At 43.0% G+C, this 14835-nt stretch overlaps 1 protein-coding gene across 5 annotated transcripts in view; it reads left to right on the top strand.

Annotated features, from left to right (window-relative positions):
• The window catches only part of STON2 (stonin 2), a 146168-nt gene that overhangs the window by 76903 nt on the left and 54430 nt on the right, over positions 1-14835 (top strand). For 2 of the 5 annotated variants that reach the window (XM_060620453.3, XM_060620454.3), the window contains one exon: positions 598-678. The exons of 2 other annotated variants lie outside the window; for them this stretch is intronic. In XM_060620453.3, the coding sequence (XP_060476436.2) occupies positions 598-678 (81 nt within the window). Of the gene's footprint in view, positions 1-597; positions 679-10193; positions 10316-14835 lie in introns of those variants that run through there. One more of the 5 variants, XM_060620460.3, reaches the window with a different exon arrangement.

The following is a 14835-nucleotide window of genomic DNA, read 5'->3' as shown; positions in this document are numbered from 1 at the left end:
GGGAATACAAGAGAAATAAGACCACTAATCCCAGAATTTGATAGTCTGAGATCTGAACTGTCATTTGCTTGTCCCCTGGTCCTGGAGTCGCAGCCTGTTTCATCCAGGGTGGCATGGTGCTGCCCATGTCCCTCCTGTGTTTACAAACCTTCTGTGATTTCCCCTGCCCAAACTTTGACCTCCTTACCTCAACATCCACGAGTTACACTCAGGTGTAACCTTCCCTAGCCTGTTTCTCACCTACAACATGAGGCTGACAATGTGTATCAGGAAGTATTTACTAAGAAATATATTGAAATAAATAAAAATTAAGTGAAATATTACAAAGTACCTATCCCCATGCCTAGTGGATAGTACATGTTCAAAAATTACATGTCTCCTTACCTTCTGCCATTTCTTGCCCACTCCGTCTTCCCTCAATTCTGGCCTTGTCTTACCTTTCCAGTATGATTTTTAACCATTTCCCTCTATCAAATGTGCTCTCCATCCAAACCAAACTTTTTTGTTCTCCACACATACACCTTTTGCTTTCCTCCCTTTGGACTTTGCTTTGCAGTGTTCCTTTGCCACGAGTACAAATGGTGTTTCTCTATTAAGGTCCAGCCCAAGTGCCTACTCCTCTGGGAAGCCACCTTGGATTCCTTGTCATGCGCCCCAGAGATGCACCAACACCCCAAGGTAGGAGTCACTTCTCAGTAGCTCCACTGTGTCCCTACCAACTTCTTGTTTATCATATTCATCCCAGACTGGCCCACTTGGTGTTCTGTGCCTCTAGGCTCTTTCCCTTGCTGTTCCCTCTGTCTGCAAGGCTGTTCTTCAATAATTTCACACATCTTGCTCTCTTATTCCATTCAGGTCTCTGCTCGTTTACCACCTCCTTGGATCACCCCATCTAACACAGAGTCACCTGCACCCAATTTACTGTCTCCTTACCTGCTTATGTTTCTCCATTGCACTTAACCCCACCTGAGGATATTTGCCTGTTTCTGATTGTCGTACCCACATGAACTCTGTGTGTGCAGAGACTTTGTGATGTTGCTGATGTATCACCAGTGCCTGGCACATAGCGGATGCTTGATAATTATTTGCTGACCAAGTGAATATTCGCCACCCGATTATACTGTAGTCTCTATCAGATGTGCCCTGGGGGTAAGAGCAATGCCAATGTCTGATTCCTTATTGGATCACCTCAAACACATTGCCTAGAATAGTATCAGTAAACATTTCACCGAGAGACAAGTCAACAGTGAGGAGAAAACTCCCCAAGGTCCACGTGACTCAATTGCAGCTTTGGCCAAAGCTTATTGAGTACCTACCATTTGCCAGGCACCATCAGCTACTTTGATGTATGCTGTCTCAGCTGAAGCTCACAGAAGTTCTCACATCCTCACGCTAATATTCTAGTTAGAATCTTGGGAAGGTTCCATGACCTCTTCTACCTCCTTTCCTGTCACTGATGGAACCCTACCACCTCTTGGCCTGAAATCTTGCTCAGCCGTGCTGTTGCTGATCATGTATTGGAGGTCAGAACCCTCTGCCCTGCTCCTTTGGCTTCCATTCATTTATTCACTCACTAATGCATACACTCACTCTACCCCAAGCCGTCTTGTAGCTGTTGAACCCTAGCTGCTGGTGAGGAAATATTCCTGCCTTCTCTGCCTGTATAGTGTGTTCCTCATAATTCCTTGTCCTGAAGGAGTCTGGCTTCCCCTGCTCTCTCAGTGGCCTTAATTTCTCAAACCTTGGGAGGACTAATGTAATGCCCATTCCCCTAAATTACTTTCGGTGCCACTGTTGAGCTGCCATCATTCCACACTTTTAGGTGAACCTCCAGTGCCCCACTTCTACCACTGTCTGCCCAGTTCATGCACATCACACTGCTGATGTTGGCCCTTGACTTATGTCCTCTTAAGTCTATCTTTCCCTTAATGATATTTCCAGTACTCTGAGGTCGTGGTGTAGTGAAATGAGCATTTGGAGGGCTTGCTCTCCAGCTTAGCAGCGATAAGACTTTGGCAAATCACCTCACCTCTCCAAGTCTCCATGTCTTCATCAGGAACACAGTGATAGTGATACCCACTCTACCTGACTACCTCACAGGATTTGTTGAGAAATAAGGTGAAGTAGGCAATGTCAAGTTACCTTATAAACCAGGAACATTATATAGATGTCAGCTATTACTGGAACTTGTCTTCTCAGCTGTTCTACGACATACCAAGCTTCAGATCTCATTTTCAGCTGGAACTTCTTGGGTGATTTCCTGGTTTCACTTGCTTTCCAACCCTGGCTGGACCCCAAAGGCAGTTTTTTTCTTCAATACTCTATGAGTAGCCTTAGAGTTCTCAGAGAACCCTGACCTGCCACCATACCCTTGGACAGTTGTCAGTCCTGGGTGACTCCTACCAGATATTCACAGTCTCTATGCTGCTAAGCTCTGCTAAAAACCAAAGTTTTGATTTGATCCTTTTGCCTCATCAAGAACCTAGCTCCTTCAAGCACCACCCCATTGCATATTGTGTATTTGTCTCTCTCCCACATCACTAAATTCTCTCTCCCCTAAATATGCTTCATTAATTCTTACTCTTAACAAAACAGTTTTTTCAATGTTGCCTTTTCTCATGTTGACATTTAAAAAAAAATTTTTTTAACGTTTATTTATTTTTGAGACAGAGAGAGACAGAGCATGAACAGGGGAGGGGCAGAGAGAGAGGGAGACACAGAATCTGAAACAGGCTCCAGGCTCTGAGCTGTCAGCACAGAGCCCGACGCGGGGTTCGAACTCACGGACCGTGAGATCATGACCTGAGCCGAAGTCGGACGCTCAACCGACCAAGCCACCCAGGCACCCCTCATGTTGACATTTTTTTGAAAGACCTTCCTCAATTAGGTTTCAAGTTGTAGTGTAAATTTTGACAGGACTGACTCCATAGTAAATCCAAGAATATTATTTATGAAGCTTGTGGAATGCACAGCTGTGGTTTGAAATCCTGGTCTCCCTCTAATTTAGATCTTTTTCCCCTCCCTCCATTCTGTCCTGTATCTCCCTTGTAGATGCAGGATTTTTCATGTAGCCACAGGACTGACAGTCCAGCTGTGTCCATGGAACCAAAAGAAAGAACAGCTCTTGAGAGGTGAAACAGTGACTTTTCTTCAACCAGCACCTTCTTCTGTTTCATCTGTCTCTCCAGACCGTCCCTGAACATCTTGTTAGATGGAAACGGCAGGAATGTTAGGGTGGGGAAGACATACTTGGTCAGTTTTGAGAGCATCATGATTAGGGTTTGTACTAAGATCTCTTGTTCCCTACTTTCTTCTTTTCTTTCTCTCAGTTCTTCCTATTTCCTTTCCTTTCCATTACCACAGAGAGCTGGTTCTTGGAGAGTATCTCTTGTCAGTCTTCATACAGGGAAAGGGTCACATTTTTAGTGCTGACTCTTGTAGTTAAAATTGGCAGCCAGTCTTTTGGGAAGGAAGGCATTCTTTCTTTCCAGTTTTATTGAAAAAAGTAGCAGACTTACATCACTGTATAAGTTTAAGGTGTACCATGGAATGATTTGATATACATATGTTGTGAAATGCCTACCACAGTAAGTTCAGCTAATATCCATCTTCTCGTATAAAAGAAGAAAATTAAAAAATTTTCTCTTTGTGATGAGAATTCTTAGGATCTACTCTCTTAGTAACTTTTCTGTATATCCTACAGTGGTGTTAACTATGCTCATCATGTTATACATTACATCCCTAGTACTTATTTTAATTTTTTTTTTTTATTTTAGAGATAGAGTGTGTGTGCGCACGTGAGTGGAAGAGAGGGGCAGAGGGAGAGAAAGAGCGAACGTTAAGCAGGCTCCATGCTCATCACAGAGGCAGATGCAGGGCTAGATCCCACGATCCTGGGATCATGACCTGAGCTGAAATCAAGACTCGGACGTTTAACCAACTGAGCCATGCAGGCGCCCCAGTACTTATTAATTTTAGAAGTGAGATGGCTTGAAGGGGCAGTACGTCTTTATTCAGGAGAGCAGCCTGGCTCCCTGTGGTGGCACACCAGTTGCTGTCGGGTGTTTCCAAACCTCCTGGCGTGTTTATTCTTCACCGCTCTTCCCCTGCTCTATCTCTGCCTTCCACTTGCCAGGGCTTCCTTGCACCAGCCTCACTTGTGGAAGTAACAACAGCCCACGTGCTTCAGATCCCTAAAGGAAGATCCCTTTTCTTCCAGATGCCCAGGAAAGGCATTTTGGAGACATTGGTAAAGAACTGGAAGCAGAAAGGGAGACAGATATGAAGAGCTTGCTTAAGGGCTAGAATTCTAGTTGTGGGCCCTCAGAAAAATAAAAGGTGGTTGTTTTCACTATTTTAGAGGTTCTAGAAACTTGGTCATGATTCTTACCTTAATTAATTCATGGCTGGATGATGAACTCAGCACGTTATCAAACTCCTTTGTTTTGAAAGCTGTATAATGTGTGGTGAGACTTGAATGGTGTCCTAATATTTAAGTAAATGAAGAGAAGGAAAAAAACAGGGAGGAAAAATGAGCCATCTTTCAACAAATATATTATTTCACTTCTCTTTTATAGGTACTTGTTAGATTCAGCACTTCCAACAGAGAGGACGTGGGCATTGGTTTGGCCAGTTACTAATGTTCTGGAGGCACCACGGTGACTTATGTAAGGCTGGTTTAATGGAGTCTTACCTGGCCTCTTATTATCAGGATTATCTTTAGCCTCATGGCCGTGCTTGAACTTTGACATCCATTCTGACTGGAGCTTGCTTGAGAGTAATGTGCACTGCAGGTGCCGTGTAGCATCTTTCCCACTGCAGAGACTGGCTTTAGAACAGAAACTCTGACAAGCTCAGATTGCCGTCCGCTTCCAAGACGAAGGCAGAGAGGCAGTTTCAGAACAGGTGTGCAAACCAAGACCTTTTCTTTAGATAGGAATCGGGATATCACCTGGGATCACAAACTGATCCTCTGCTCTTTGAATGACATACTTTCTGACAAAGAGGAAAAATCTATCTATAGGATCCGTCCAAACCTAGAAAATAAAAGCGTGTTGATACTAAGTAGTGCAATGCAGTGGAATTGGAAGAGCTGAGTATCACCAGGGACCTGAATCCCGAGTGCCGCTGAAGTTCTCACTCTGGTAGTCATTGCCTGAACACCTCTTGTTTTGAAGGAAGCACTTCCTAGAGAGACAACCCGTGCTGTGTTCATATACCGTTGCAGTGGATGAGGTATCACTTTAGCATCTAACCACTAGTCCTTTGGAGGCTAGCTGCCTAATTTGAACACTGGCTTCCCTACTTACTAGCAGTTTGACTTTGTATAATGCACTTAACTTTTCTGAGCTTCAGTGTCTTTGTTTTTATTTATTTTATTTTATTTTATTTTGAGGAGGGGAGGGGCAGAGAGAGAGAATCTTAAGCAGGCTCCACAGCCAGCACAGAGCCTGACCTGGGGCTCATCTCATCACCCTGGGATCATGACCTGAGCCAAAATCAAGAATCAGACCGCTTAACCGACTGAGCCACCCAGGGGCCCCAAGCGTCAGTGTCTTCATATGCAAAATTAGACCCATCTAGTAACAGTTTTAGAGGGTTGTTATGAAGGTGAATAAAAACACTATAATACACAAAGAAAAACACTTGATATAGTAGATGTATTTAATAGATGTCATATCGTCCAATAAAATCATGATAATTTTTAGAGTCACTAATAATAATTAGAGTTATTATGATCACCATGTCTTAGACCCATAAAGGAAAAATCTATCTGTTTTCATGTGATAACTTCTTCCCTTTGTGAAAACAGCTAGACATGCTCAGTCCCAGAAATAGCCAACTTGTCAGCTTAGTTCTTCGAAGACGACAAAGAAGTTCAAGGCCCTTGGAGATATTAATAGTAAAATATTCTAATATCTGAATCATGACAGCTTCTTCCCGGGAAATTTCTCTCCCTGAAAGAGGGATTTAAAGAAGATTAAAAAATCACTTTAAGAAGAAAATGATTGGGTTTTCTTTGCTGGATTCAAAGATAGTATTTTCTTATGGTACTTATTTATTCATTCAGTTGGTCAGTCCCTCAGTCTGCCATTTGTATGCTAGAATCGTGGACATTTTAGAGTGTGAATGTGGCTTTTTTTCAGAATCATGCCTAACTTGCAAAGAAAGCTGGATATTCTCATTTGCTGGTACATGGCATCAGGCAGCTAAGCCTGTAGCTTCAAGACCAAGGAGGTCCTGGCCTAAAAAGTGCCATCTGTATTAGTGGCACAGTGAAAGCCATGACCTCCACCAACTTTCCCTCCCTCCCCAGTGGTGACATTGAGGGACTTCCTAAGGAGTTTCATTTTAGGGCTGGGAGAAATCCAGTCACCTCTCAGGTCTTATAACCTCATATACATGTTTATGACCCATTTTATTGCTGACTCTGGTTTCAAAGGCGGATCTGCTATGTTGTTTGAGAATAAAAATCAGTCCCTTTCAGATAGCCACAGAATTTGTTCCTGGGAAGATGACAGGCCAAATCTTCATTAAGCTGTTGAGGAATGAAGGAGGGAGGGGCTCCCTTTTTCTCTTCCCACAGTGGCTGGCAGCAGTTAGGCTAGGCAGTGTGGGCTCCTGGGAGCCTTTTGTTTGGTTTCTATGGCTCTAACCTCAATTAGCTGCTGAGCATGCAGAGGAGGGAGGATGCAGCTTTTCAACTTACTTTGGTAGTTAACAGTGGGGTTCTCTTTTTCTCCTCTGTCCAAGGCTGGAGGTATGTGTAGAGGCCAGCCTTGTGGAATCATTTGATTCTCCAAAGTTCAGTGCTTCTACTGGTGAGCAATGGCTTTGGGTATGGAAGAAAAAAAAGGCTGGGGACTAACAGTTTTGCTTGATCCTGGTTCTGTCAGCACATATGGCCATAGCGTTGAACTGTGGTCATGCAGGAAGTCTTTGCTAGACTCACCAAGGCACGAGATCCAATCCTGGCTCTGCCCCTTCTGGCCAGTTTCCCAACCACTGAAACAGGGTCAGGACGACCTGGTAGCGCCTCTGAATGGAATAAATAAAAGAGTAGATGTGAAGAACTTAGCACAGTGTCTGTCACTTAATATGCCTGCCCCCACATTTCCGAGACGTGTGGGGCCAATTCTCCTCGTTGCTTCCAGCAAGTATCCCAAGCATCTGTGGCAGCCACAGTGGACAATAAAATTCTAAAGTCGCTGAGAAGGCCTTTATTGGCTTTAGGCTGCAGGTGTTGTACTCATGCCAGTGCACATGCACGCATGTGTACACGCATGCTCACATCTGTCTCCTGGGCGCTGGTGCCTCATAGGTGGATCCCTTAGACCCACTCGCATGTTTTGCCCTATGCTCTCAGTGGTGCCATTTCAGGGCAAACCAATAGGAAATGATTAAACAGATCCTAAAAGTGAGCGGGATGCTTAGTCACAGTCTCTTCTGCCTCCTCCCTTGCCCTAACATAACCACTGGGGCAGCTTGTCATGGCTCGTTTTCTGGAAAGGTAGAAGTCAGTCACAGAGTTCCATCTGCAAGGCCAGCTAATCCTGGGGCATGGTGGGCTTTTGAGTAGGTGCTAACAGATGGTGTGAAAGGAGAGAATTCCTGCCGTGGGGGAGCTAATCCGGGAAAATAAAACTAGCACATCTGAAATAATTAGCTACCAATTAAGTGTGAAATCATGTGTTACTGACCCCATGTTAGCGTGCAGTGTGGGTGGGGGTAAATTGGAGGGCAGCACTATCTCCCTAGGTGCCTGGAGCATTGCCTTGCTGAAGGATTGAGCAGTGTTGTAAATATATACACATATATATTTGTGAAATAAATAAATAACAGAACAGCTGCCTGTGACCGCTTTTCCCACATCTTTTAAAAAAAATTAGATCTGAGTTTCAACTTTAAGCATTTTATTGTAAAACATTATTATAATATGAAAAGACATTTTAAGGAAAAAAGCCATCTCTGATCCCACGTCCCATCCAATCACTTTATCGAAGACTGTAGCTCATTCTTCATTTTCCCAGTGTCCAGCCCAGTGCCTGGCACACAAAGGGGGCCCAGTGAGTGTTTGTGAATGGCCCCGATCACAATTTTCTGTTTGCAGATATCCAGACAATGATTTTGCAGAGGGTACCAAGCCAGTACCATCTGCGTGCCAGGTCCCCTACCACACCGTTGCATTGACTTCTTACTGTTGAGGGGTGGTCTGCTGGGGCTCAGCATGATTAGGTGACTACCGGAGTGTTTGGGAGCATCACCTTTAGACCATAGAGCCTTCCTGACATACACTAAGGATAGAAAGGTGGATGCCTAGGCTGGAGCGCTGTCCCCACCACGCCTGCCTGGACAGCACTGTTGCCCCTTTCCGCCTGCCAGATTCCACAGAGAGCATGCTCATTCCCAAAGTGTCAGTGCCAGCAAGTTCCATGACTTCTGCCTACTTGCTTTTCAGGTAAAGCAGGCTTGCCTGCTGGTACTTGCATAGCTTTGAAGAGTCAGTCATAGGCCCAGTTGATACAAGATGAATTAAAATGGAACAGGTTCTCTTGTCTGGGATTCCCCCCTCTCCTTTCCTCTTTCTCACTAGACAGTTACAGGCACAGGTGGGCTGATTGGTCTATACCTTTGGTCTCGGTTCACTGGATGTATTCGTTTCCTAGTGCTGCCATAACAACTTACCACAAACTGGGTGACCTAAAACAAGAGAAATTTTTTCTCTCACAGTTCTGTGGGCTAGAAATCCCAAACAGCATGTCAGTGGGGCCATGTTCCCTCAGATAGCTGTAGGGAAAAGTCAGTCGTTCCTGCCTCTTGTAGCTTCTGGTAGTTACTGGCAATCCTTGCCATTTCTTGGTTTGTGCAGCATAACTAATTTCTGACTCTATCTTCATCCCGTCTTTTTTTCCTGTGTACCTTGATACCACTGGTGCCTTCTTATAAGGACACCAGTCATCAGATTTAGAACCCCCCGCTAATGCTGTAAAATCTCGTATTAACTTGGCTACATTCTCAAAGACTATTTTCAGATAAAGTCACATTCTCAAATCTGAAGCTTAGGACTTTAGCCTCCATTTCTGTGGGACACAGTTAAACCCACCACACTGAGTGAGGCCTTAATGCACCTCAGGTCAAATATGATGACAATGCTGGTATATTTTCCTTTTGGTGAAAATTGATGTCTTCTCATGTCTTCTCATGTAGTTGAGTTCGTCGTGCTGCCCTCTCATGTCCTGACCCCATGGGTTACTAATAGGTCTTATTTTCAAAAGAGCCAACTGGAATAATTCCCCTGGGAGCAAAGAATTCCCTCTTCCATTCCTGCATAAAATTCATGAACGGGAGTTTTTGTTCACATCTGTATCCCCAATGTCTTGAAATATTAAAGCACCATCAGCTTGGGACAGAGTAAAAAGAATCAACACTTTTTCCACCCAGCATTTATTGAGCTACTGCTGTTTGCCAGGCACTGTGCAAGTTACAGGGGAGACAATGGTACAACTAGTAGTAACTATAATTTATTGAGCATCTACTATTTTTCAGCCACTGGAACAGGCTCTTTGCATAAATCCTCACAGGAGTCATAAGATAGGCATTATTATGCCTATTTTATAGATGAGAAAAGAGAATAAGGATGCCAAATGAAGGTAAGAATGCCAAAAACCTTGAGCAAAGTCCTAAAGCTCACAATTGTGGGGTGCCTGGGTGGCTCAGTCGGTTAAGTGTCCAACTCTTGCTTTTGGCTCAGGTCATGATCTCACGGCTTATGGGTTCAAGCCCCACATCGGGCTCTGTGCTGACAGCTCAGAGCCTGGAACCTGCAGCAGATTCTGTGTCTCTGACTCTCTCTGCCCCTCTCTCTCTGCTCACAGTCTTTCTCTCTCTCAAAAACAAATAAACACTTTTAAAAATTAAAAAAAAAAAGCTCACAATTGAAGGAATCACATTTGAATCTGAATGATGTACCATGGACCAGTCCTCCTCTACCTTTTGATTGAAGGTTTCCCTCAGAAGTCGAGTAGTTTTTTTTTTAATTAAACTTTAAAATTATCTTTTCATTATTAATGAGATATGTAGATAGGAAGGAACTGATATATTGTTTAAAATATATCAGACAAAAATGGCTTTCTTTTTTTGTCTTTCATTTCATTTCATTTCATGCTTTCATTTCAGTCAAATATCAACTTTTAATAATAATAGCATCCGATTTAATAAATGAAGAAGTAATGGGAGAAAAATCACCATTTTCCAGTCCCCATGAAGTAATGCCCTCGACGCTGATTCTCAATGCTGCCAAGTGCACACACCAGAGGTAATCAAATATGAGTTGCTTCCCGATGGAAGTACACAAGAACACCTATCAAGTAACGATTCTGTCCAAAAACCAAACATGAATTGGGTCAAGCCTTTAGATTTAACTGTGAATTCACAGGAAATACAGGGGCAGACGAACATGTTAAATCACACCATTGTCAAGATGTGGTCGTGGGATAGTCTATATGACGAACCAGCTTCTTTAACAAATAAATCGCAAGGAAAAAAAAATAAAGATGGATGAAGAAGCTTTGGATTAGAAAAGACAACATGTATCTACCAGTTGCCTAATTGATTTGACCAAAGTACAAAAAAAAAAAAAAATCTTTCAAAGATTTGTAGAAATTTAAACACTAACCGGATATTGGATTACAGTAATATAGTAGTTCTAGTTTAGTTTTGATGTAATATTTTGGTTATGTTTACACACAGAATCCTTATCTTTTAGAGATACCTGCAAAAATGTATATGGATAAAATGATATGATACTGAAAATTTGCTTCCAAATAATCCAGAATGGGGAGGGAAATGGGTGAAACAAGATGTGAATGAGTTGGTAATTGTTGAAGCTGGTGATGTATACATGGAGGTTTGTTACACCTTTTTCTCCACTTTTATATATGCTTGAAATTTTTTATGACAAAAAGATTTTTTTTAAGTTTATTTATTTTGAGAGAGAGACAGCATGTGTGTGAGCTGGGGAGGGGCAGAGAAAGAGGGAGAGAGAGAATCCCAAGCAAGCTCAGTGCTGTCAGCACAAAGCCCGAAGTGGGCCTCAAACCCATGAACCATGAGATCATGACCTGAGCCAAAATCAAGAGTCAGACACTTAACCAACTGAGCCACCCAGGTGCCCCTATAACAAAAAGTTTAAAGGCTTAAAGCAAAAAGGTTTATAATTATGCTAAAAGGAAGTATTTCAGAAAATCTGATAAAGCAAGAATGGAGGAAAACGTCTGTGTCCACATGAAATTAAGCTGGTCTGTTTTCTACTGGATCTATGCTCACCTGCCAGTTAATATCGTGATGCACCTCCCTTGGGAACAGCAGCTGAGTAGGCCATGTGGTGGGAGATGATGAACAACAGAAACAACTTGGTTCCTCTTTTAAAGCGATTATCGTGCTCCACCGCCAACACATTTAGAGAGCCAGAAGCCGTGATGGTCACTATCTGATATTTGTGTGGTGCTGTGCCATTTACAAAATGTTTTACATACTTCTTTCAGTTAATCTTCAATCACAGCCTTATGAGGTAGATGATTCTCACTTTAGAGACCAGGAAACTGGAACTCTGACCTCTGACTTCATCAGAACATAACTAAACTGGGACCCAAGCCCTGTCTTGGATGCAATCGAGCACTGTTGTTCCTTCCCAACCCTTTTTTTTTTTAATGTTTATTTATTTTTGAGAGAGAGACAGACTGTGAGTGGGGGAGGGGCAGAGAGACAGAGAGGGAGAACCAGAATCCCAAGCAGGCTCCAGGCTCCCAGCTGTCAGCACAGAGCCACAAACTGTGAGATCATGACCTGAGCTGAAGTCAAACACTTAATCGACTGAGCCCCCCAGGCGCCCCCTTCCCAACTGCTGATTGCAGAGCAGCTGAAGCAAGCATTCCGTGTCTTTTAAGTGTGTGCATATGTCAGAGCAGTGCTGCGCCATCCATTCCTGGCGTAGACTTCTTTCTTCGTGGATGGTCATGGCTGGATGTAATTGGGAATAAGAAATAATGCATTGGACGTGAAGATTGTGCTAAATTAAGAGGGCAGGATGGGGGACAAATACCCCCCCCCAAACGAATAAGCTCCTATCGCATTCTCAATACTGTGCTGTTGACCAGAGTCTAATATGGGTGTGAGAGTCACAGCTGGAGGAGGGAAGGAGTCAAGGCTTTCTTTGCTTGAGAAGGTAGATGGGGAGGAAAAAAAGAAAAGAAAAGAATGAGAGAGAGATGGGCAGGAGGATCGGGTCAAAGCATGGGCACCCCGAACTAAAGCTAAGGCCCAGGGTGATGCCTCAAACTGTAGAAGTGCTGCCACCACCATGTGTAGGGGAAAAGTACCCAGTGGACTAATTCTGAAGGCCTATGGCTTCTATAGGAAAATATTGAGAGAATAAGATGGTATTCACATTATTCCTAGTCTTTCTAGGAGAACTGAGTCAGTCACACCATTCCTGACATGACCTTTAAAATTCTAAGGAGGCAGGGAAAACTACTTCTAATTAAATGTCCGATGCTTGTTCTAACGTGTGTGTTAATGTTGTGTCAGATTTGTGATACGGTATATTTTGTATATACATATAGAATTATGTTGGAGTCCCTTAATCACATGGGTTTGAAATGTATGCACAATTAAAAATTGTTTCATGCTGAGATAGTGTAACAAGGTCTTAGAGAAGACCCACATATTTTCTGGATATGTTTTCATTGATCAAGAAAGAGGAGGGGTTGTAGCAGCCAATCTCTCAAATGCTCTGAGCCATGGAACCTCATTTCGCTGTTTTGAATGATTATGAGATTTGTTGTAGCTCTGTTTCTACAAGACTTTATTATGTCTAGAATTTATAGTAAGCCAAGGTGAGGTTTGGGAACAGAACCCTTAATTATAACATTGTTAAGGGAAAAATGGGATCCGCTTTACAGTGCCACTGTGAGGAGTATATTGTGTCAAAGATCAAGGTTGCTGACATCATGTTTACTTAATTGATACAACTTCAGGCATTTATTGTGCACTTGTGTGCTGGGTATGCAGTGGGAGATGGCTCTTTCAATGTGTAAAATGGGTCTAAAATAATACCTACTTCACAGGGTTGTTGAGAGCAAGGCTTAAATTAATACATAGAAGGCATTAAGAAAAATGCCTGGCACAGAGTAGCTGCTCAATAAATGGTGGCTGGGATGTCATTGTCGTCATTGTTACTGATGCTCACGACAACCTGTGATATGAGGTAGGGTTTAGGTTCTTGCCATCTTATACATGAGTGTCAAGTGTGGAGGTTACACAGAACCGAAGGCGAGGCTGGGCATTGTGACTTCTAGTCTTGAGGTATACTGTGACCCAGGTAGGGGACACTTTTATAAAGCAGTAATCCCATATTATAGATGTTCCTTTTGCTTTTCTCTGATTTATCAGTAGCAGTTCTGTAGGCTGATATGAAAAATCTCAACTCTATCATTAACATTTTTTTAAGTGCCAAATAATGCATTGTGGGTATGCTTTAATCCCAAATGTGATATCTTAAAAAGGGTGTTCATGTGTGCTTCATATGCATAAAAATTTCTAAAGCAGATTCCTAAGAAATTTCTAAGAATGCTTACCTCTGGGGAGTGGGACTGGTGGTTACAAAGAATAGGTAGATCCTCACTTTTTCCTTTATACCCTTGTATGCTGTTTGAATTTTTTTGTCATGAATTTTTTTATAAATTAAAAAAAAAAAAGATTTCCTGGTCTACTCGGGCTGCTGTAACAAGATACCACAGACTGGGTAGCTTGTAAACAACAGAAATTTATTTCTCACAGTTCTGGAGGCCGGAAATCTGAGATTGGGGTGGGAACGTGGTCAGGCAGGGGTCCTCTTGTGGGTGGAAGATTCCTTGTGTCCTCACATGGTGGAAGGGGCTAGGCGACTGTGTGGAAACCCCTTCGGAATCCCTTTCATGAGGGCTCCACCCTTATTATGTAATCACCTCCCAAAGGCCCCACCTCCTGACACCACTTTGGGCATTAGGGTGCCACATGTTAATTTTGGAAGGAAGCTAACATTCAGATTGTAGCAGAGGGGGAGAAAAGTACAACAGTGACCCATCTCTAGAACAGTGTTTCCCCAACCCAAAAGATCCTCTTTTCCCACTCACAAAGGCTTCAGGAAAGGACGTGTGGCACACCAAGTCTCGAGCTTGGAGGTGTACCATATATGGTAGTATACTAAAGATTGTAAAAAGCTACCATACAGAAACCTATACAGTACATTCTTTTTAACCTTTGTTACACCTGTTAATATCCTGCAGAATTGTATTTCACGGCACATCAGTTTTGGAACTGATGTAAAAATTTAAGAAAAGGTAACTTAGGCTTAGGTGGACTGCAAGAGGAGAAAAGGTGACTATTTCTTCAGGAATTGTGGGGGACATACCTGGTGGAATACCAGGAAATGTGGGTGACATAACTGTGGGTGACATACCTGGTGGATGAGTCTGGGTCTCAGATTCAAGCAAACCTGGGTCCAAATCCTGGGTCTTCCATTCCCTAGCTGGCTGAGCCCTAGCCAGGCTACCTAACCTCAGAGTCTCAGGGTGCTCACATGTGAAAGAGGAAGAATACTTCCCTCAGAAAGGCATTTTCAGGATTAGCTAAGAGAAGTACCTCGTCCACAGTCGGTACTAATAGGGTTAGTTCCGTCCTCCTCACCCTTGGCTCTATCTCCCCATCTCCTTCTATTGATAAAAGGACAAATTACTGAAGGGTCCCTCCATTTATGAAAGGCTTCATTTCAGGATTTATCAGAAGTCAGGCTATCAG

Source organism: Panthera onca, chromosome B3 (genome assembly GCF_046562875.1).
Source record: "Panthera onca isolate mPanOnc1 chromosome B3, mPanOnc1 haplotype 2, whole genome shotgun sequence".
NCBI lineage: Eukaryota > Metazoa > Chordata > Mammalia > Carnivora > Felidae > Panthera > Panthera onca.
This window is presented reverse-complemented; position numbering and strand designations above follow the sequence as displayed.